Raw genomic sequence first — 23,265 nt, 5'->3', positions numbered from 1 at the left:
TTTGTACAGCAATGCATCAGTAAAGGGTTTTTCAAAGCTCACTGTTTTCTTCTTTTTCAAAATATCGCTGTGGCTGGCAGCTGTAATCAGTCAGATTAAAGCCTTCAATAGATGCTTTTTCATTGTGAGCAGACGTCTAAATGCGTTTGGCTGATAATGTCAATATCATAACAAACTTCACCTTGATTATAATTATTAGCAATGTTCAATATCGTGGTTGTTCAAACTCAAGCTGTAATTCCAAACAACAACTGGAGCCACATTAGCCCAAAAGCGTCACTTTTATATAAAGTGGATCAAAATTGTCTTGTTTTTGACTGTAGTTTGCCATAAATTATATAGTGTCAACCTTTATTCAAGAACTTTATTCAGAGTAATTGCGGCTCACAGTAACTGTTGTATCTGAAATGGTATGATAAGGGCTTGTAATCAAATGTGCTTCATAAGTTAAATAAACACGCTATGAGTCGGTGTGTACGCTGTGCTGGCTGTGGCACCTTGCAGCAGCAGCCAGCAGGTTCTTGGCGTTTGCGGCTGCTGGGTCCACAGACAGACTTTTAGCAGCCAGCAGCAGCTTGCTGGAGGCCATGGAGATGTTCTTCAAGTTCCCAATCACCTGAACCTGGTCATCCTTTTTCTGAAATGGCACATAATGAGACATTAAACACATATCAGCATGTGTGATATCTTAATCTCTTCACATGGTAATTACAGCAATTAATGTTTCAAATGAGGAAAAAAGGTATTTTAATAACTACTGCCATTGACAATAAACTGACACACCAACCTGAGTGTGCCCGGCCATTTCAATACCGGCATCCAGGAACTCATCAAAGTCTTGGCTGAACTTCCCAGAGGCCACGGCCAGCTGGCCGCTGGAGCCTCTGGAGGCGTGCACCACCTCGCCCGCTGACTGGTTCAAGTCTGCCGCTGTTTGGTTCAGCCCACTCTGGGCCTCCTGGAAAGACTTGGAGGCTGGAGGGATCTGAACAGTGCACCAAGAAGAGAGGGTTAAAATGGAGGTACCTTGAACAGAGACAATACGAAGCTGATGATGTAACCATCATTTAACTGACTCAATTCAATCAGAACTCCTTTATGATTGTTGACAAGGGGAGATTCCAAGTTGCCCCACTTGTGGTTCAATTACTCACTTATAGCAGTCGTATAGCAGTATATCACAACATTTCTTTTCCTGGCTAAGGGCAAGATATGTGCCTTCAAACAGATAATGTGTTAAAGGAATGTCATAACAACATGTGATTTATGGAAGCGTATAATTGATAAATTTTTGGCATAAATATAAAAGTTAAACTTATTGAAACTTGTATAAAAAAGTAAATACAACTACGTTATCAGCAACATTTTGCTAAAAATGTGTTGTTTATTAGTTTATTTGTTGTATTTTAGCTGTGGAAGTTAAAGAAAAAGCTGTAATGAATCACTTGTCAAACTCACCGTTTCTATGAGCAGCTTTTTGCTGGCTTCCCCGATGCTTTTGAGAGCCATGTCGACGTCCTTCTGGCCGGGCAGACAGTTGACGCAGTTGTTCAGGGAATGAGAGACGGCCTTGGCCACCTGGAACACGCAGTATTGGGACAGCAGAACGGGTCAGTAGGTGCACATGTATGAATGCAGACAGCCAGGATGAGTGGGAAGAACCAACTACAAAGAAAACCCGATGGAGGTCACCGCAGTGAAAAATGTATTCTTGACAAATATCAACCAACATGTTTAAATGTATTTAACAAATAAAAATACATGAGAACAAAGGCAAAAATGCTACATGATGAAGACCAGACTGCAGAACTGAAGGCTCATGCAGCACACGACTGTATTTCTAAAGTGAAAGGAGAGGGAAGGTAATTTAAGCCCATTTGAACCAGCTTGTTATGACTTTATAATCACTGCATAATTATCCAAATTTTAAAATGAACAAATCGATTGCATGCACGTTGATTTAATAAATCGAGTTCAGAGATGTACATGTAGTTCATTATTACATGTTTAATTAGTAGCTCGTATTCACACACGTCCTTGTGGTACAAGTTGCTCGTCAGACTTTAATAGTGAGGATTTTGTGACCCTCACTCACACTGGTCGAAGTTGTCTATTTCAATCTCGACCTTATCAAAACCAATTAAGATACAACGCAGTGAAGCTTATTAGCACGTTTTGCATTATGAATCACTTTGAAATGAGAAAGAGTAGCGGTCTTACTGGTGTTTTGGAGTTCTTTTATTCATTTCTAAGCATTATTAATGTCTAACTTATTCAAGACCAGCAGGCACAAGTTGTTAAGGTATTTCACTTATAAATGTGCAATTGGGTTTAATGTGGAGCTCCTTAACACTTTTGCTGCAATTTTATTTCTAACCAGACGTGTATACTTAGGAAAACATTAAGCTAAATACAGAATGAAGTATAGCGAGCAAAGCAAAAAAGGCTGTTGTTCAAAACTGGAACATTATTTGGCTGTTAATGTAACTTCTTACATATTAAGACTTCCAGTCACATCACCTTTATAGAAACTACAGCAGAATCCAAGTCTGAGATAGAAATATGAATAAACTCATCATTCTGTAACTCAGACTTATCCTCAAATCTCAAATGAAAAAATGTATTTAATAATGTTAAAATAAAACCCCCAGGATGGTGTAGATGTGAAGTCCAGTCAGGGCTTGGGCATCTTTCTGTGTGGCGTTTTCACGTTCTTCATGTGCATGGCATGGACTTTCTCTAAATATTCCACAGTCCCACAGTTCCACAGTCCAAAAACATGCACATGAAGCTAATTGGTGACTAAATTCTGTGTAGATGTGACTGTGAGTGTTTCCTCTGATGGATTGGTGACCTGTCCAGGGTGTAACCTGCCTTCACCCACAGAGAACTGTGGTTGAGTCCGTCACCCTGAATGAAGCAGTATAGAAGACGGATAGATGTTGAAATCAGTTCCAACAATGGGAAAATTTAGTACACACTCAAACCAAACTAGGGAAGGAATGTATGAGTGAAAACTGAATGAACCAAGGTCACAAGGAGTTGCTGAAGGTTGGAGATTATGTGGTTACAATGGCTGTTATTAAGTTATTCAGAACTTGCAACTCCTCTTGAGCAGAATTTGAACGTATATTATCTTTGTCATAATCCTAAATTGCTTTTGCATTAACATTCGATGCACCAACTATAGCACAGGTGCTGCAGTCTGACAGAACGATGACAGTTGAATGGAACCTTCCTGGCTTCAGTGAGTCACCAGTGATACAGAAAGTAATAGACTCCACGTCCTCAAGCAATCATGAAACGTCTCACCTGCGCCAGCCTCTGCTGGCTCTCGGCGTCTCCAGGAGAAATCAACGCCTCTTTGGCTTCGTGAATGAGCAGCGCCGAGCCCTCCATAACGTCTCGAGCCGAGTCCAGCATGGCGGCTGCAGCCTTGGGGTCGGTGGTGGAAGCAGCGACGCCGCGAGCTGCCTGGGCGAGAGTTTTCAGGGCCTGAGCCGTCTCTCTGGCCGCTATCCCTGCACACAAGGGAAAGAATTAAAGTAGAGAGCAATTATAGGCAGACGCATCAACATTTAAAAATGGACAACTGAGGAGGCATTTGTGTTCATTTTGAAATCATTAAAACTGACAGCAGGTTTGCTTAATGTGTACAACGCAATTTATTTGTTGTGACAAACGTGCCGCAAGAAGCAAAACAGAGACACAGACAAGGACGGCGTTTGTCTCAGAGCCAAGAGACTTATAAGAAATGTGACACCTCATCTACAATACATCAGCTGGATGGGGGAAAGCAAATGGGAAGACGCCGTATCATTCTACACTTAAACTAGATTACTTCACAGAACATCGGCTCCAGACGGCGGGAGCATTTCTCCTCAAGTACTTTGGGTACATTTTTTTTTTTTTAAGATTAATGCTGAAGGGAGATGAAAATAAAAAAAAAAGAAAAGAAAATTAAACCAGCGCTCAAGGTGGCTGTCGGGTTGATGTTTGATAGAAGGGTCCGGACATATTTCAAAGAAAGTGTCATTACAGAAAGGCTGTCCAATTTTTAAATGCCTGCAAATGTCAGTATTGACAGTTTCCAACATCTGTCACAGATGAATGATGGTGATTTAATAATCTTAATTCTTCAGTAGAGTCGGCAGCACTAACCTGTGTAGTGTTCATTTCCTTGTGCAGCACATGTGAGCAGCTGGGCCATCGACGAGCCCACAGACTTTGAGGTGCTGCCGAGGTCCTGAGCGCATTTCTCCAACTAAAGGAGGTGAGAGGAAAAACTTCTAACATTCAGGCACTTTAATAGTAACAGTAAACAAATTGTGTATCCTGGGCTAATGCGGTGCAACGGTCTCAGGGGTCAGAGCGCTTCTCACCGATTCTCCAGGTAATGGTTTCAGCTGAGCATTTGCAGCAGCCAGCTTGGCGTCCTGCAGTTCACTTCTCAGAGTCTGGATAGCAGTCAATGCAGAGTCGATCTCCATAGGGCCGCAAGCTTCATGAGCCTGGAAGAGCACAGGAAATAGTCTCTTTGCATTTAAAATGAAAAATTACACTGTATGTTTTATTATTGATCCTTTAAAAAAATATATTTTGTTGCCAACTCTAAAACACGTATCTGGGAACTGTATCAAACTAGTGTCATAAGTCTGGTGTTAAAATTGTAGTGTAATTGTAGTGAAAAAAACATTTAATAAAGAGTGACACATTTGATATGATTGAGCGGCAACAAAAACACTAAACCTGCCTCATGTAGGTGGCTTTGTTTTTGTCAATGTTGACATTTCACACGTATGATCCACATAGCTGAAGCGCAAGTGGAATAATCTTGGTTACTGGACTGCATGAAATGCAGATCGTCAATGCAGTGAACTCATGACGGCACATCATGCACGGCTTCCCCTGTGTATCCGTGTTCTACCTTCTGCGCAGACGTCCTCAGCTCAGCCAGGCAGGTGGCCAAGTTCTTGGCACACTGACCCAGTTGCATGGCTGCAGCCTGATCCGTCACTGTGGGTACAGACGACTTGGCCGAGGTCACCATCTTACTGCCGGGCTGCAGTGAAAACCAAGGAGAGGAAAAACTTTCACCATGAAGAAAAACAGCCAGTTATGCTTTATATATATATATATATATATATTAACGAGCAAGTGTTTCTCTGGACAATAGCCTTTTTTTATGCTGTGATATTTCACCAGTCACTGTGGAGCTTTAAAGGTAACACTGAAATATTAAACACACACACACACACACACTGCCATCACACCAACTGCCTTTTAACACCAAAAAGAGGTTACAAGCCTATTTTCAATGGGTCCCCACATGGCTGCCACACTATTTATAGTCCATCCCAGTTCCCAGTGTAGACATAAAGTAGCTCAGTGTGAATATAGGCCCATTTAATAATCCCTTTTGTGGCAAGAGGGAAAAACCGGTAAGGTCAGAACATGCAGTACCTGTAGGAAGTTCTGACTGGCGATGATGAGGGCGAGCTGCGCGCTGAGGTCCTCTGGTTTGGCCTGGCTGCCGCGTACTCCCTGAACCAGCTGTGGGATGTGGTCTGCCACTGCCTATACACACAAACACACACATAAAAAAAAAAAAAAAAACACGCATGAAATCTGAGGAATGACTTCATAAGCACAATGTTTTAAACAGCCGATATGACAGAGGCTTCATGAGGATATATGTCGCTTCAATGACACATTTATGGGTGAAAAATAAAACAGGCCAAGTAAAAATGAAGAACATCAAAGAGCAAATTGCCCTCCCCGTCATCAGCGCTGATCCTCACCTTGCAGCTCTGCACCAGCTGTTGGTGAGCAGCTGTGTTCTTGTTGGAGGCGGCAGCGTTTTGAGCAGCGGCGATGGTCTGTGTGGCTGCTGCCGCAGCTTGCTTGGCAGCATTCTGAGTTGTGAAAAAAGACATAAACATCCATGCAGAATACATCAATTCTCTGAATCACTCTGTGATTCCTTTTCAGCGTTTGGATTGTGGAGAGAAGAGCGTGCTAATGAAGTAATTAATGGACATGACTAATAGCTTGATTTTTTATTTTTTTTTTAGTTCTACCTGGGTCTGGGTTTCTTAACATCTCCTTACATCAATCAAAAAGATGACGCCTTCTGGTAATACAAGTTGCATGAATAAATGTCACAAAATACAGTTTAGCTGTTAAAATGGACTTGTTGTTCGCAGGTAGAATTTTATGGTTCACAGATTCTTTTACTGGTCCTTTATTATTTGGGGTTCAAGGGGAAACCTTTTCCATGCATGATATTTACCCTATTTACCCAAAACCATCCATCCATCCATTATCTTAACCGCTTAATCTGTATGGTTTAGTGGTGGCAGTACAGAGAGCAAACAAGCCCAGGAATCTCTGTCCCCTGCACCTTCCTCCAGCTCTTCTGGGGGGACCCCGAGCCGCTCCCAGACCAAGCCAGAGACATAATCACTCCAGCGAGTCCAAGCCCCAAACTATTAATTACATTTTTTGTCCCTATTTATGTGAACACCCAACATTGTAGGGCTGCATGTGAAAACATAAGAATTAAAAAAATAAATGTATATTGTGAGTAAAAATATTGAAAGGCACCATGTAAGAAAACAGTCGGTTCAACAATGAAGCTGTTTTACAAACATGTAGAAATTACACAATCCTTCAACTAAGTTTGATATTTTGGTTCAAAATGGCATCAAACCGAGTCCAAATGGGAGTCATGAAGCAGTAAAAGCCCAGAGTTGACAGCCTAAAAAGCCTGACATTTAAATGGTACAAAAAAAAAAAAAACACCTCAAATCAACAGCTTATATTTACCGAGGTTTGCTGCCGTCACTGGTACTTTGTAAATGCAGATAGAGCGCCTCAAAATATTTAGAGATGGTGACATTTAGAATTTGCGCACACTGTCGGATGTCGTGTTTTCTTGCGTTTAGATCTTAGCTGTGTTTAATGTTCCCCCAACAAGACTTCTGGCGGAAGTGGTATTTCTCTGATGTAACTACATCATATGGCTTCGATTGTTACAGTTTTAGTATCTCCGCTGACCTCCAGCCTGTTGATGAGTTTCTTCTTGATGGCATTCTGAGCAGCAGCGTTTGTGGCCACGCGGAGCCCCTCGGCTGCCTCCCGCAGTCTCTGCTGCTGGTCTTCATTCTCCGGATAAGCTGCTGCACCCTGAGAACACACACACACACACACACACACACACACACATCAGCATAAACATGAAAGATGAGGGATCGAAACACCATAAACATCGTGGAATATCACATCAGGAGATACTGTTTATTTTAGAACAACAGGAAGCTTGTTGTGGTTCTCTTCACTGGATTTTCATGGAGGCCATTAAGTCACTCCTTCCCAGCTCCTGCAACCAGAGAGATAGCAAAGCCAGCCGCCATTTAGCTAATTAATTGGGAGCGTCGGCGGCAGCTACATGGAGAGGAAGGCACGCAAAGCAACCCATGACAGCAAAATAATATTTAACCCTCAGAGCTGCTACAGGGAGAGGCTGCTACAAACGGAGATACCACAGGGTACAACCAGAAAAAAAGAACAATGTGTCTTTTCAAACATTGTATGTGTGACTAACTGAAACATTAATCACAGTGAAATTAGTAAACGGTTTCATGTCAGTAGATTTTGCAGCCGTCATCTGCTCGTTGGCAACTGCTGATAACCATTTAAATAGAACAGACAATTTGCATAGTAATTTTAAAGAAAATGCTCCAGCCTTCCAAAAAGGGCAAGAATTGTATCGCACGCATGAAATAATGAATGAGAAGCAGCCTTCAAATATAAGGTCTCTTTTACAAACACACAGTACATGTTTCGCCACAGGAGCTTTGAAAAATTAGGTCCATCGTTGTCGATTTGTAAAACACAGAAAAAAAAATAAATCACATAAAATCAATTAATTAGTTACCAAGGTAACAGCTGGCTAAGGTCTTGGCCTCCATTGACACCAACAAATACCCAGCTGTGACGGTGATAAGTTTGGCATAAAAACTGGACCAACCAGCTGGAGGGCATCATTTCATTTTCATGGTGGAAGTGAAGAGAGTTATTAATATCGGTGAATGATTCTGGAGACAGATAATGAGACCGATGGAGCAAGAGAGCAGATAAATAGTTTGGGTGGAGGGAAAAGAGACGAACATTAAGGTTAGACCTGCCCCTCGGCTGTCTGCAGGGATGCTGTTTGATCTCCTTTCACTTTCAAGGCATGCTGGGTGGAAAGGTTGAGATTCAATGTAAATATAATAACAGTGAATAATTACAATATTTCTCTAAGAGCTCATTAGTTCTGCACATTGCCCTTACATAGAGACAATTTGGGCAAATGCACTTGCTATTAACCATAATATTTCTGTCTTGTGGCCACTCAAAGGTCTTAGTAAGTTTACTTCTTATAAACATAACTCCTAGATCCCCCCAAAAAATAAGCTAAACTATGAGAAAGAAGATGAATAGCACTCTGAAGCCATACACAATGTCATCCACCAGGACTTCGACAGCACACCAATCCAATAACAGACAAGATTCACCAGCAGGTCACAGTTAAAAACACACAGTAAAATTATGTAACTTGCAGACGTTGAAAATTGAAGTGATTTTGATAAAAAGGGGCAGAAGTACTCACTCAGTGCCCAAGTTTCACAACTCTATATAAACGAAATCTAGTTCTGGGGCGGGGTTACAATTTATGTTCCAAAGATGTCGTATAAAATATTTAATAAGTTATTAAAACAGAAAACACAATTTTAAGTTAATCCTGTACACATTGTTTACGATGGATTTTCATAATGAAGCAAAGTGTGAGTGAAGCTTTTCTTTTATGTATATTTGTTCGGTTGAAAAGTTATCCATGTTTATGTATATTTGATATTAAGCAAATAGTAAATCCTCTGAGAGGACTCCAAGGAGACTATAATATCAACAATGGAAGCGATGTGCAGCAATACAAACACAGAGCTGAAAGTAAATACTGTCAGAGAAGCATTTAGATCAGTTTGGAAGTAAGGTTTCAAGTCCGAGCACGCACGCACGTACGCACACACACACACACACACACACACACACACACACACACACACACACGGACCGTAAACATGAAATAACTGCATAAACCTGATATCACTATCAGAAGCATATTTAACTTTCAAAGAAAGCTGACTACCCTTTCAGATGAATCCACCTGAGGATTTGGATTTCTATGCTACTTTTTATTAAAAGAATAAAGTTTTAAAGGTCATCTTTTATTAAGGAATTAACACCCTACCAACTCGATCACGCAGAATCTCCTCCAGAAGTGCCATTCTCGGCCGTTTCCCTATTTGACACACGCACACACCCCTCTCTTCGGGTGTCTGGCTTCTTTCCTTTCTGCTGTCACTGAAAAGGTCACTCTGCATGTACCACAGTAAAGCCCAACCTTAGAGAGGTTTATCCGCTCTTAAAAATCCCACCACTGTGACTCAAGGCAAACCTCAATCTGCAGTCAGTCGAAGAAAAGCCGAGTTAACTGAGAACACGGGCTGATTAATTATTCTATACTTTGCGCTGCTCACCTTCGCTGCCTCCACCATCCTCGCAGTGGCGTCAGCCAGCAGTTTAGCCGCCGCGAGGAGCTTCTTGGAGTTGTCCACGTCCACCTCGATCTCGGCATCAGACCTCATGGCATTTACCAGGTCTGAGGTGGCCTGAGCCAAGACTCGAGCCTGGCGGACCATCTCACCTGAGGGGCGACACGAAGGGTTCGGGAGGACAGATCAGGTGGACACATAAATGGAAGGACAGTGAAAATAGCTGAGTCATGTTAAAAAATATATTCCTTCAATCTTCCCTATAGGACTGTTTTTGTATCAGTAAAACCCTTTTTTTTTTAATTGTGCAAACGTGTATTGAAATAACTTCACTTAATGATCACATTTTCAAGTTTTCAGTTGTCTCAAAGTGTTTTAAACTGTTAACCACATTCACCCATTTGTATAACATCTGGATGGCTGCAGTGAAACATTCTTGACCTACATTGGACGTAATACTCCCAACGACAGTTCATATACATAGACATGGTTAGGTGGGGACTTAACCTCCAACTTTGATATTGAACCTGCTTCACCAATCACCACAATATCTTCGATAACATTAAAACGCGGTGTGTGAAGAGAAATGCATCTTGTAATGAATTTAATGGAAACCTGGAGAAATGTAATCTGCATTTTCTGCACAAACTGAAAAAAAAAACAACGCACATTTTTATGGCTACATTCCTGATCAGTTCGGGATTACCTCAAGCTTCCTGAGGGAAAAAAAACAATTCGATATAATTGTCCAACAAGCCCTGGTATTTTTTTCCTCTCATATTTTCTTGGATCAGACAAATGAAGAATGACAACAAGGATAAGGGAGAAACAGCGTCTATAGTCTGTGTGTCAAAGCAGACTTGGCAGCTATCTTGGCAGTAAACATCTATAATTCATGTGAGTGTATCACCTGATCTGCCAACAGTCCATTACTGAAGGATTTGAGTTTTTTTATTCTCTTTTTTTTGTGCCAGGTGTGAAATAACCTGACATGTCTGACAAGAGTTCAAAAGCAGTATCCTCCAACCGGCTGCATTTATTTAGGCCTCAGCTGAACAAACAGCAAGTCGACTGGCCTATCAGGTCAATCAATTGGTCTGAGTTGACCTTTGGTCCCCGCAGTTCTCTGTATTTCTTTCTGCCTTTTTTCCCGGCTGTCAGACTTGTTAACATCACTGTCAGCCTTTCTCTGAGGTCTCAGCCGTCCCGACAGCAGTTCATTCAAACCCACATCAGAGTCTCGGAGGAGGGAGGAGGAGGAGGAGGCGCGGGACGTTCACAGACAGTCAAGTCATTTACACAGAAACGTAAGAGACCTTGGAGCTGCGGTAATGTCAGTTTTATTGGTTAAATATGCAGCCAGTTTCACAATAACTGCAAATGCACTTGGGTCAGTCTGTCCTGAGGTTGGGTTTCATGTTGTCAAAGTTGGATGCAGTAAATTCAGGTTAGGCCTGTTCGGTCTCAGTCAATAAATTAATTAATTAATTAATTAATCAATAAATAAATACATAGTGATTCAACTCAATTCAGTTTGTTATTATGGCCACTTTGTTCTGATGGGCACTAAACCTACACTAAACAGAATGTGCTGTTTATTTTTAACAAAAGACTCTGTAAAGTACACGTGAAGAGACATTGCAATTAGTAACAGAAATAACGGTGAAAAATGGAGGCCAAACTTCATGAAAAGCCATCCTTTAGGTATTATAATCATCCACTGTGATAATCAACAGAAGACAATGACTTTAACACCAAAGGAAAAGAAAGGCTTGCAAAACGATTACATTCAGATCCATACAGTTTGTTAGACACTTCAACCTTGCACCAATGATGCTTATTTAAGCTACATTACATAAAATAGTGCCTAATAATTTTGTTCATTAATACACAAACATGCTTTTGCGGATGATTGATGACTGTGAAGTGCCACATAGGTGTGAATGTTAGTGCAACTGTCACCCCACAACAATAAGTTTGATAAAGCCAACCTAACAAATTAAAATCATACAGTAATAATATTTTTGAGATGTTCAGTGCTACATGGTATGATTTGTTTACAGTTTAATTTGCACTGCACATTTTTATGAATTGTATTTTGTCCCACTCTGGCAGAGGGAGGAATTTGTCATCTCTAGATAAGTATAAGTAATGTGTGGGTACAACTGTCTGAAAAATATAACTGCAAAGGTAATGTTTTAACTTCTTTGGTTGAGTGAAAGTAAAAGGTCTGAAAGGTACTTAAACTATTATTGTTGAGCTGCACAACATGTCACTAACATCACCTCTCTTGTACTCTGTGCTCTCTTCTCTCTCCACTTTTCTGCAAGATCTGGACAGAAACCTCCCGTAGAGCAGAAGGGCAAAAGCTCGCTCGATCTTGATTTTTCAGTATGAATACAGACCGTGAAAGCGGGGCCTTATGATCCTTCTGACTTTATAGGTTTTAAGCAGGAGGTGTCAGAAAAGTTACCACGGGGATAACTGGCTTGTGGCGGGAAAGTGTTCATAGCGATGCCACTTTTTGATCTTTGGATGTCGGCTCTCCCTATCATTGTGAAGCAGAATTCACCAAGCGTTGGATTGTTCACTCACTGATAGGGAACGTGAGCTGGGGTTAGACCGTCGTGAGACAGGCTAGTTTTACCCTGCCGATGATGTGTAATAGTAATCCTGCTCTGCGTCTGGAAGCCTGTTATCTGGGCCGAGTACCCACATCAAGTCTGGATTAGTTTGCGGTCTGATGTTAAATTGTTTGTTTGTTGCTCTCGGTCTGTCCTGTCCTGTCCTGTTGTCTCATACTACCAACACCAGCTCATGCAGCAGTAACTGAACCTGGTTCTGCAGAGGTTTCAGTCTGGCTGAAAGGAGTAGTTCCTTTATACAAAACACTTTTTTCTAATAGCAAAGCTAAAGAACACAAGCATGAAAATCCAACTTAATTACAGCAACAAAATAAATGTATTTTCTAAATAATTTAGTATATTGTAATATTGTCATTATATGGACTCACCCGCGTCTCCCATTGAGCTGAAGATGCTCTCGGTGACCGTCATGATGGTGTCTGTGGCCTGGTCGTAGCGTCCGATCGGCTCCCCTCTGGATGTGTACTGACGCACGTGCTGCAGGAGATCTCCCAGAGCCTGACTGACCACACTGGCAGCTGCACTCACCTTAAATACACGAGCTGCGTGTCATCGTCGCTGCATTTCACGAGCAACGTTATTGACAAATGCTTTGTGCACAGGCTAAATTTGTGCTGTATTCCACAAGTCTGATTTAGACTTGTGTTAAGGGATCCTCCTCTTCTAATCAAGCCAGGATATCTGGATCCACACATGAACAGACCTGTTTGAGGAGCTCGCCATCTTCTGTGGCTGAGAGGCAGGCCTGCACGCAGCTCTCCACGGAGCGGTCCACCAGCTTCCCAGCTTCAATTAGCTGCTCCTGGCAAACTGGGGAACTGATGGTCGGACTCACAACCTACAACAAAGGCAGGAGGAGAAAGTGTAAATAAATCATTAGTGAGTGGGGAACAAAGGGAATAAAGGAGATGGGGTTAGAAAAAATAAATTGAATCCAACTTTAGGGGAAAAAAGAAATCAAATCCAAATAAGACAGCATATATGTAATATATGAAGACTTCTAGTTTCCATTTTAATTATACATGGAAACATTGTTTCTGTAATGTGAATTGGATGAAGACAGGGCAGTTATTCTCCTTTAGTACAGAAATAGTTCTATAACAGTATTTCATCATTAAATCATAGGATGTTTACACAGAGAAGGGAGGGAACAGGAAAAGAGAGAAAATCAGACGTGTGCAGGCTTCAGCAGATGTTCTCTTCACATTGTACAAAGGTGAGGATTTGTTTTGCAAATGCAACTATTCAGACTGGGAGCCAGGAGGGCATTCAAACTAATTAGAGGCATGTGGGTTGTACAGTTAAGGATTCACAAATATTATGAGCACAGAGGGTACTTAATAACACCTCAGCGCCTTCTGATTTATTTACTCTGCAAAAAAATACATATTTTAGCTGCAGCCGGAAAAAAAATCTCATATGTCAAGAAATAAATTGTTATATATTGAATTCACCAGAAAATCTACTTAATTATCCTGAAAGTGTTTTATTCTAACACAAAATTGGGGCTCAAAATATTTCATCAACAGCTCATCATTTCCAAGTATTCAACACAATAACATCTACGGAATTTATTTTCCACGGAATCTAATGCAGCTTGTTGGAAATCTGATAGGATGCCATGGAGATGAGTCGCATCTCATGCCGATGAATTTACTGATGTCACTGTACCTTGGCACATGCCACCAGCTGGGAGGTGGACAGAGCGCACTGCGTAGCGGCTGCAATGACCCGGTTCTGGAGGACAGTGTCCTCTGCGACCTGAGCCACGTTCTTGGCCTTCAGCACCAACATGGCTGCCGCGTTGGCAACCGCCTTGGCCAGATTCATCAGGACGTCCTGCAACAACAAGAACACATGAAAAGCAGTGAAAACATATATTTGTATAATATATGAATCCATAAATGTTAAATGACTATTTTTTTGCACTAAAAGACCAGAAATAAATATGGAATTGTAAATTTGTTTTCACACTCACTACAAATTACAAAGTGCTTTAAATGTCACTGATGCAGCATGAAAGGAATGGCGACAATGATACAGAAACTAAATGTTTTAAGCATTTTTGATAATTATGGCCTCCAAGTTAAAAAAAGAAAGAAAAAAGATGTCAAAAGCTTGTGATCTTTTGAAATATAATCACGAGAGATCCATTGTATTTCCATAAGGAATCACAACAGTATTTACTAATTGATTTATTATCAAAGCTGCGACGTCAACAGTCTAATCTAATTAAAAAAAACATTAAGCCACTGCACATCTGCTCAACTCATCCATGCTGGATGGCATTAAAATAGTGAAATACATTCCTGTGCACGCTGCAGTGTTGTTGATTTCAGTATAGCTGCGTCATCTTGACCAATCTTTTATCATTGTAACCAAAACGAACGGACGCAATAATTACAGAAAAGGCTTCACAATTCACAATGTGCTCTACTGATTTTCCTCCGCACGGTGTTTCTGATTAAATGATTGAGCAGTCGCAGAGCTCTGAGTTTTCCCTGAATGGAGCCATGGTGATAAACGGACGGCCTGCTGTGTTACCTGGAACCTCTCGTCTGTCTCGTTCTCTCCAATCTGGCGCAGGAGATCTCCGCTGGCTTGGCCGATGCTGCCTGCCGCAGTCAGCACAGTCTGTCTGGGCTGTAGACACACATGTGCACACAGAAAAACCACGAGCGTGATGAACAGCATGATGTGTTTTGGAGACATACTAAACTTGTACACAGATTTTCTTTGCTGTAGTCTGTTTCTCCATTCAAGCATCAATTGTTCTCTTGCGCTGCACTCGCACTGAATACTTGTGGAGAAAACACAGCAAACCTACAGCGCTTTCCCCAAAGACAGCACACCTCACTGCATGACTGAACTAATCTTTTACAGTGAAATAAGGCCACAAATCTATGTTGTGATAATAAAGTCTGAGAAGATGCAGAATCCTTTGAAGTGAATGAGTGGATTAGTCATCCGATATTTTTCGATGACTGAACACACATAGAGTAAGAAAGTGACCTTCAATCTGAGTTCTTTGCTCAGATGAAGCATGATTCGAGTGACTGTAATGTAATTTAGTGAAGTTTGGGACTTTATCAACAGATGACAGACTGTCTCGCTGAAGATCTGCTCAGTGAGAAAACTTGATTAACTTTTGAAGTTGTTAGTTTCGACACAACAAAACATTGTATGCACAATCAAATACACAGAAGGTCTGGCATTTTAACACACGCAAATGGTGCAGAGTTTGCTTGGAATCAAATTCACGAGTGAGGCAATACTTTCACACATCACTCTCCTTTTTCTCGGCTCCTGCAAACTTTCCTCTCAAACCACAGCACTCTCCTTTCTTCCTGGTATTTGTTTGGATAATTTCTGAGATACGGTCTTCCCTTCTCAGGCTTTATGTTCTCTTTATGTGTTTCCAACTTAAAATAACACAGCCCACTTTTACCACGACAAGCCAGGTGCACTTCTCCCCTTTAACCACCGTATACAGTACACGTCACTAATCCATACAAAACTGTATTTTAGTATTCTCCCAAACCAGATACAAAGGTGCAGACGACACAAATGAGTTTGGCTTGGATATTTAGTATGGCCTTCACTCACCTCTCCAGACGCTGGCTCCACGGCCTTCAGCAGGTCGGACACGGCCCCCGCCAGAGTTCTGGCAGCCTTCATCAGGTCATTACCTCCACCGACATCATCCTCCATGAGCGCAGCCAACAGCTTCACACCCTTCGACATTTCGGTCAGGTTGGAGGAAATGGTGGTGATGGCACAGCCCACTGCTGTGTAGTCAGTGTCCGTGGGATCACCTGCATGTGGGGGAAAAAGGTCAGTACGAGGAAGCTCTCGACATAAAACAGAAACAACAAACTTGTGACGTAAACCAAGAGAAATTGCGGGAAAAGAAGAGAAAAGAATGGAAGTATGTTCAATCTAAAAACTGCACAAACAATGGATCTATAAATTGCAATGTGGCACAATGCCAATTGACACTTTCACCAGCCGGCACACTCCAAACCACAGTAGGATCTGGGGAACGACTAGATTTAAAAAAAAGAAAGTTCTATAAGAATGGTAATGAACACCAGATTGGTTTTTTTTTACAATAAACTCTCTAATTGGCCAAATACTTCCAGTAATACAAACCAAAAAAAAATGAAAAATGGCTGAAACATAAAAGCGATTGAACACATTCTTATGCTTTCTGTGTGTTTGTTTGTTTTTTTTACTTTTATGTAATACATTACATTTCATTCACATTTTATCTTACATAGCTACCAAACACTGAACAAATTCGGCCAGAGTCGGTAATATCCAGAACAAATCCACACCCAGCCCATAAAGAAACAGATTCACATCCTAACAAAGGACAGGGAAAGATCGGATGAGAATTTGCCGAGTCATGCCTGATCCACTGACCAGCTGTGAGGTTAACAACAGAAGCAGTTCCTGCAGTGATGGCATCGACCTGAGAGTGGATCTCATGTTTCGATTCATCCATCTTGTTTTGAATCCACACCTTCGAGGCCTAAACACAGACCACAACACAATTACAGCCATTATGTAGAAAGGGATCTTTGCTGTATATGTCATAGAGTATCTGATGATCCTTGTGTATAGTACCATGTCCTGTCCCAGCGGTGGCAGGTTGTCCACCTCACCCAGGTCTATCTGGGCCTTCTGTACAGCTTGCATGCTGGTGTTGATGGTTCCCATCAGAGCCTGCTGTGCTGAGCTCTGAATAGAAAGGAAAATACACAGATTTACAGCCTCGCACAATGAAGCCTGGAGTGATGGAGGAGGAAGACTGGCTGTCCAGACAACAAAGTCCTATGTGAGTGGCTTTAACAGGATTTCATCACTCTCTTGGCTCAAGCGGTTCCTACCAGCGGTGGCATGTGTCCACGGTGCATTTGACCCATCGTGATCTGCTGCTGAGCAGATGGCATGGTACCCATGCTAAGCGACTCAGTGCCAATAGAGCCGGAGCGGATTACCCCAGGCAGCGCCACAGAGCCGTGCTCCACCCGGCCCACGCGGTTAAACTGCTGCTGCAGGATGGTCGACCTGCAAGGGTGTAGAAACAAGGCAATTTGTAGCATAATCCAGGACCTTCTGGCAGAACCTAGTGAGCCATCTCCAGAACATTGTCAAGTGCAAAATTGCAAAATGCAGCTCTTAAAAATGAGTTTTAAAGAATCAAAACCAAATGCTAGAGAAGGCTGCTTTATGCCCCTCAGGTCACCTTCTGTTTCTGTAGTCTCTCATTTGATTGATCAGCATACTTAAAGCTTATATAACATCACCAACAATATATATTACGGATATCAGCTTGTCCAAAACGAGTGTGATTCAGAGCTTTAAATTTTACAATAACCACTAAAGACTACATTGCTATTTACATATTCGTGACAAAATATATATATAAAAAAAAGGTTAAACAAAAATATGGAAAACAACATCGAAGGTTTTTTTTTTGCATTCAGGACATATTCAAGAAAAAAGCCAGATGAAAAAGAGAATGTTCAGACAGAGCCCTTGTGTGTCCGCTGCAGGGAAAGAAACCTGACATAACGATCATCTCTCAGGATGAAGTACAGGTAAGGAAGTGTTCCTGTGCTGAAATGATGAAGATGGATGTGCCAGGTAAGAAATATAAATCCATCACTTTGTGTGCTCTCTTCCAATAACATCAGATAACTTTTTATATGTTGCTATTTGGTTGACAGATTTAGAGAGTTTATAATAAGATATTTCCAGAATTACACATTTCTTCAAAAAGCCTTTTCTTGTGGTATTACAGATCAATACATGGTTTATACTAGTTTCCATGTATTTCTACAACAAAGACGGAACCTGTTGGCCATATAACTCATAAGCTCTTGTTTTTCAACAACGTTGAATTAAGGTGCAGGCACTGCCAACAATTGAGCCTTGCTGCTGGCATGAAGAAGGACGTAGCATTTCATTAGTCAGGCTGATTTACATACTTTTTCGGGGACACAGACTCCTCAAGCATGGTTGACTCTTCATCACCTTCTAATCCAAAGCGGTCCTTGCTTTGTTTCTACAGGAGAGAAAGACAAAATGTTTGTTCTTGTTACTTGGAGCAGCAAATTTATCCCAGATCGCTGCATAGTTGGCACGGAATCTTCAAAGGTTAGTGACATACCAAGAAGGATTGAAAAACAACAACAAAAAAGGTTTAAGGGGTGTTGGAAGACACCTCTCAAATATGTAAATAGCTTAGTATGCAAACATTTAAAACTGAGTAAATTACTTAGTATTTGATTTCATATGAGCTCAAACAGCTGAAGGTCCTCTGGTTGGTTTCTGTTAATCATCGCCGCGGCAGGAATTAAAAACCAAAGCCTGACGGGGCGTTTCCCTGTCAGCTTCTCATTGCTCTGGACTGACATGCACTTGGGAACATGACTCTCCACATCCCAATCCTCTTTTTAAACAAGCTTTTTAAAACCAACTGTATTTTGTCTTGATTAAATGTTGTATTTCGACTGTTTCTCAATTGTATTACATTTGCTTGATGATCCATTGTGATGATGATGATGATGATGATGATGATGATGATGATGAGCTTTGTGTTTTATGGCAGGAGCTCTAAAGTGAAATTAAGTTATTATTATAAAGCTTTATTAAGCATTATTTTCATCCATATCCGAGAAAAGGAACAGTAAAATATGAGTCATACAAAGAGAAACCGCACACTAACAGACTCGCATTCAGTGAAGTCGTGAGTCTCGTTGAAGTCTTGATTAAACATGTTGTATTGCTTGTGAAAAGGATCTTTAATTAGGTTCATTGTAAAAAGGTCATCTGTTCTAAACCGCTCGAGTGCTTGCGGTTTACCTGTGCCACACAAGCCCCGCTTCCTTCCCCCTGCTTCGGATTTATTTAACTGCAGTTGGAATGACAGTGCAGCCGGGGCTATCAAGCGTCAACAGATCTGAGAACGTATCTGCCACCGGAGGATATTGATTCATTAGGATTCATCAGTGTCCCTGGAGATAAACGTCTCACCTTTTTGAGGATGATGTCAATGTAACCGGCAATGAGCTGGGAGATCTGTTCCCCTTCAGTGGTCTGGACTGAGTAGTAGCTCTCCTGGTACTCTCCGAAGTCCTGCGCACAGACAGACACACCAAGTTCCATCAATGCATGCATTTCATGCTGGATTGGGACGAAAAGTAACCAATGCAGTGCATCTACAGTACACAGGCCAAGGATTTACTGGGAGGATTAGAGGGAATCCATGGAGACAGCTGGTCTCACATGGGCAATGCACATTGTGCAGGGTGGCACCCAAAAAAAAAAAGTGAAAAATACAGAGTCAGATTCACTCAGAAGCCTTCTCGGGGACAATTTTATACCAGAAAACGTGATGCATTGCAAGATTTTCTAGTCGTATGGCCACATATATCCTGAAAGAGTGAAATATAAAGGTTTCAGTCCTAACACAGTCAAAAGGCGAAATCAATCAACCATGCCATCCTCAGAGAAAATATTAGCGCTTTACCTCCAAATTCACCACATCCGACCTGTAAAGCTTTCTGCCACATCCAAAGCAGCATAGAAGTTGTGTTAATTTAATAGACACTCTGTGCCTTACAAGCAGGCAAAATTAAACCGATGTTCCTGATGGATTCCAGGCGCTGACACAAAGGAGGAATATTGACAGGGATGACAAAGGGGCCTGTTCAATAAGTGAATTGCACAAGAGAATGACAGAACCGGCGAACTGAGCACTACACTGATTGTTTTATAACCACTGCAGTAACTGCTGGCTCTGCCACGATCCTGTCCGTCTTGTTCAGCATTAGGAAAATGATGCTTAACGCAAACAAGGAATCAATAATTTAAGGAAAAGGAGCACCGCGACAAAGCAAGAGACATCGAAACACTGAGGACAGAAATAGTCAGCAGTATTTTGTGTGTGTGAAACTTACCAGGGTGAAACTCTTGGGTGACGCTGCCCACCTCTTCACGGTGGTAAGTGGCCACTCCTGAACCACATCCTTGGTCCTCTCATCCACTCTCATCACAGACTCTTTGGTGATTCCCAAGAGTCTCGGCACCAGCTTGTTCTTGCTCTTCATCTTTTCCTGCAAGGTAACCCGGATCCAAATACACTTTTAACGTAGCTGAACCAAAATACTGAGTAGATTACACGAGCAAACACTGACAACAACTGAAGCACAGTTCAAATATATATGTCTTGGTGAAAAAGGTCATGAAAAGACACAATGAAGACAAAGAAAATCTCTTATTTGAATGTCAGAGCGACAGCTACATTTTTCAGCCGAACAACATTTCGTCATTGTATTCTGGGACTTGGTAATGAAAGAGTTTAATGACCCAACCACACTGCAGGGGACGAGTGGGGAGACTTTGAAAAGACAGAAAAGTTCACCTGGGTTCATTTCCGACTTGCATGCATCCCCTCCTCTTTACAACATTCAAGGCTTTTGAAGTGTCTGTAGCTGGTTCAACCATAAAGTCTTAAAAGCAAATTAAACCCACAATAGCTAATAACATATCATTTGGTATTTATTGCAGCTTTTAAGCTTCATGAGGCTGAGCGTGATCCAATAGCCATCCAGTTGTTTATATATCTCTAATAAGAGGCTAAGATTAGCTTGTTTCAATCATCTGTTGCTCCAAAAAAAAAAGCTGTTATGCACTCTTAATTATTCTTGTTGAGGTTACTGCATCCACTTCACTCGAAGCAGCTGCAGCTGCCCGATTTATTATTGGAACGACAAGACACGATCATGTTACCTCTTTGTTTACAGAGGCTCCCTGTGAAATATCGAGTCAATTGCAACATTTTACAGATCACATTTAAGGCCTTAAATGGCCCTGGTCAAAAATAAATGGCAGTATTAGTGGCATGTGCCCTCCCAGGCCATGAGTATGGGGGTAAACGACCTCGAGGTTACACCAGTGGGCTGAAGATGACTGACCTTAAACAGTCAAGGCCCTGAACTGGTGAAACTCAGAATTGAAACACACTGGAGCTCTCCATTCCTTTAAATTGTGTAAAAGCCCATGGAAATGGCTGATATCAATAACAGAGGTTCTGAAAATATAGATGCATTTTTTTATTACTTTGTGTTTGATTAATTTAATTATGTTATTTTGGTCTCCCTGAGTGGCGAGAAATAAAATGTATTATATGATATCATTATTATTTGACATTTCATGTGTTGTGAAAGCAGACAGAAAGCGCTCCCACAAACAGGATGAAACAGTACATTAATCATACAAATATACAGTGATGTGACATCAAATTAGCCTCATTTATAGGCCATATAATTATTCTATAAGGCTCTGGATGTAATTTCAACACCAACTGAATATCTGTTTTCCTTGTGCCAAACACTAACTTCAATTTGGGCCTGGTACAAAATAAAAGCAAATGACACAAATGGAAACATTCAATCAAGAGCACTACTCCAACCTCACGATGTAAACCAGCTTATATAAATGTCAGTTTTATTCAAATCGGAGACAAACGAGGTCCACATTCTTTTCCAGTGATTCTCATTGTTCTGGCATCAAACAGCATTGAGGGAAGAGAACAGATCAGCAACAACAAAAAATTTGATTCCTCATCCCCAAGAAAGTAATTTTATTGTCATGCTGATCTGACAAGATGGGCATTCATCTGTCTACGGAGTAGAAAGAAAGCTGACTTTTCCCACTTAGTAATTAAAATGTTATGTCTTAATCACATCTTTATTAGTCTGTCAGCGACTCTCAACCTCCTAGTTTGTTCACTAAACCTCGTCATAGTCCAGCTGCTGCCTGAGCCTCTCTTCCTTCTCCCGCGCATGGAAAGAGCAAACATTTGCAGAGGAGCTGCAGTCGGGGAGCAGATGGACAGAACTTGATGGGCTGTGACGCGAGGGCAAAGAGATGAGTTGTGCAAAAAGTCCAGGAGGAACTGTAAAGCCTCTGGAGCCTCGAGAGGTTATAGGTTGGAGACCATAGGACGCGTTTCTTTCAAGGGTTATTTTTAAGATGTTTCTGCTCTACTGGATTATGCTCATGGATGACAGACACGGCAGGGGTTTGAAGGCACAATGTCAGACTGATCAAGGGGAACAAGGATGTGAGATCAGGAGGTGGAACACGACTCAAGACTTCTAGAAGCAATAAATGACAGTGTGAACTGTATTATGTGGGAGTTAACAGTGAATGAAGATTCAATCACATCATACATACACTTCATCTTTGCCCCTATCTTTGAGTGATGAAAGAGACTCAGAAAGAAAAAAAACAAACTAGAAAGAACCAAAATCACTTTAGCATTTCCAGTAGTTCCATCAAAACATCACCGTTCACTAAATCAGATCACAGAAGTGAAAACTTGAGACAAGATTTTGTTTGATAAATGCCGTGTCCTCTTGGCTAGAAATGATATGGGGTTAGAAGAAAGTAGTTATCCATCACTCCTGCCACAGCAGATTGATTGATGGTACCGCTGGTAATCTCCCTGTTGCACCAATCAGTGGACTTAATCAGGAAGAATAAGTATCCCAGGTTTGTGGAGAGTCTCCTTGCATCTCCCATTCACTCCACCTCGTTCCTTCCTGCTCTGAATATCATCATGGCGCCACACCTGGCTGAGCAGATGCATTTGGTATCCTTGGTGGAGCGCGCTGGAGGCGTGGGTTTGTATGTGCGCGATGGTGAACAAGCCAGACAGACAAGAAACAAATGAAGGAAACTTCCTATCAAACAACTATTTATAGAGATCGTTGTAGTGACAAGAGCTACGATCTCATGGTAGGATTACCCCCAGTTTGAGACCGGTCAGGAGCCTTTCTCTATGGAGTTTGCATGTTCTCATCAAGAACGTGCACTTTGTTTTAATTTTACAATCGTTTTCTTTTTGTTTTTCAAATAATTTCCTGTATCAATTTTTACAGGAGAAGACAAAGACAGCAGTTAGGAGTTTTATTTTTTTTACCTTGCATGATGAAACATTTTCA

The 23,265-nt window shown here is 41.4% G+C and overlaps 1 protein-coding gene across 1 annotated transcript in view; it reads right to left on the bottom strand.

Moving 5' to 3' along the window:
- The window catches only part of tln2a (talin 2a), a 95,754-nt gene that overhangs the window by 22,515 nt on the left and 49,974 nt on the right, over nt 1-23,265 (bottom strand). Inside the window, exons 11-32 of the mRNA XM_080458113.1 lie at nt 20,215-20,370; nt 19,289-19,390; nt 18,241-18,317; nt 17,137-17,317; nt 16,874-16,987; nt 16,670-16,778; nt 15,851-16,059; nt 14,789-14,887; nt 13,916-14,083; nt 12,938-13,082; nt 12,613-12,762; nt 9,585-9,751; nt 7,060-7,188; nt 5,802-5,915; nt 5,464-5,577; nt 4,928-5,062; nt 4,383-4,511; nt 4,162-4,264; nt 3,313-3,521; nt 1,459-1,578; nt 788-985; nt 498-637 (exon numbers count right to left, since the gene is read on the bottom strand). Of these exons, the coding sequence (XP_080314239.1) occupies nt 498-637; nt 788-985; nt 1,459-1,578; nt 3,313-3,521; nt 4,162-4,264; nt 4,383-4,511; nt 4,928-5,062; nt 5,464-5,577; nt 5,802-5,915; nt 7,060-7,188; nt 9,585-9,751; nt 12,613-12,762; nt 12,938-13,082; nt 13,916-14,083; nt 14,789-14,887; nt 15,851-16,059; nt 16,670-16,778; nt 16,874-16,987; nt 17,137-17,317; nt 18,241-18,317; nt 19,289-19,390; nt 20,215-20,370 (3,068 nt within the window). The remainder of the gene's footprint in view (nt 1-497; nt 638-787; nt 986-1,458; nt 1,579-3,312; nt 3,522-4,161; nt 4,265-4,382; nt 4,512-4,927; nt 5,063-5,463; nt 5,578-5,801; nt 5,916-7,059; nt 7,189-9,584; nt 9,752-12,612; nt 12,763-12,937; nt 13,083-13,915; nt 14,084-14,788; nt 14,888-15,850; nt 16,060-16,669; nt 16,779-16,873; nt 16,988-17,136; nt 17,318-18,240; nt 18,318-19,288; nt 19,391-20,214; nt 20,371-23,265) is intronic.

This window comes from Lipophrys pholis (assembly GCF_963383615.2).
Source record: "Lipophrys pholis genome assembly, chromosome: 2".
NCBI lineage: Eukaryota > Metazoa > Chordata > Actinopteri > Blenniiformes > Blenniidae > Lipophrys > Lipophrys pholis.
Note: the sequence above shows the minus strand (reverse complement) of the source record. Positions and strands in the feature narration are given on the sequence as shown.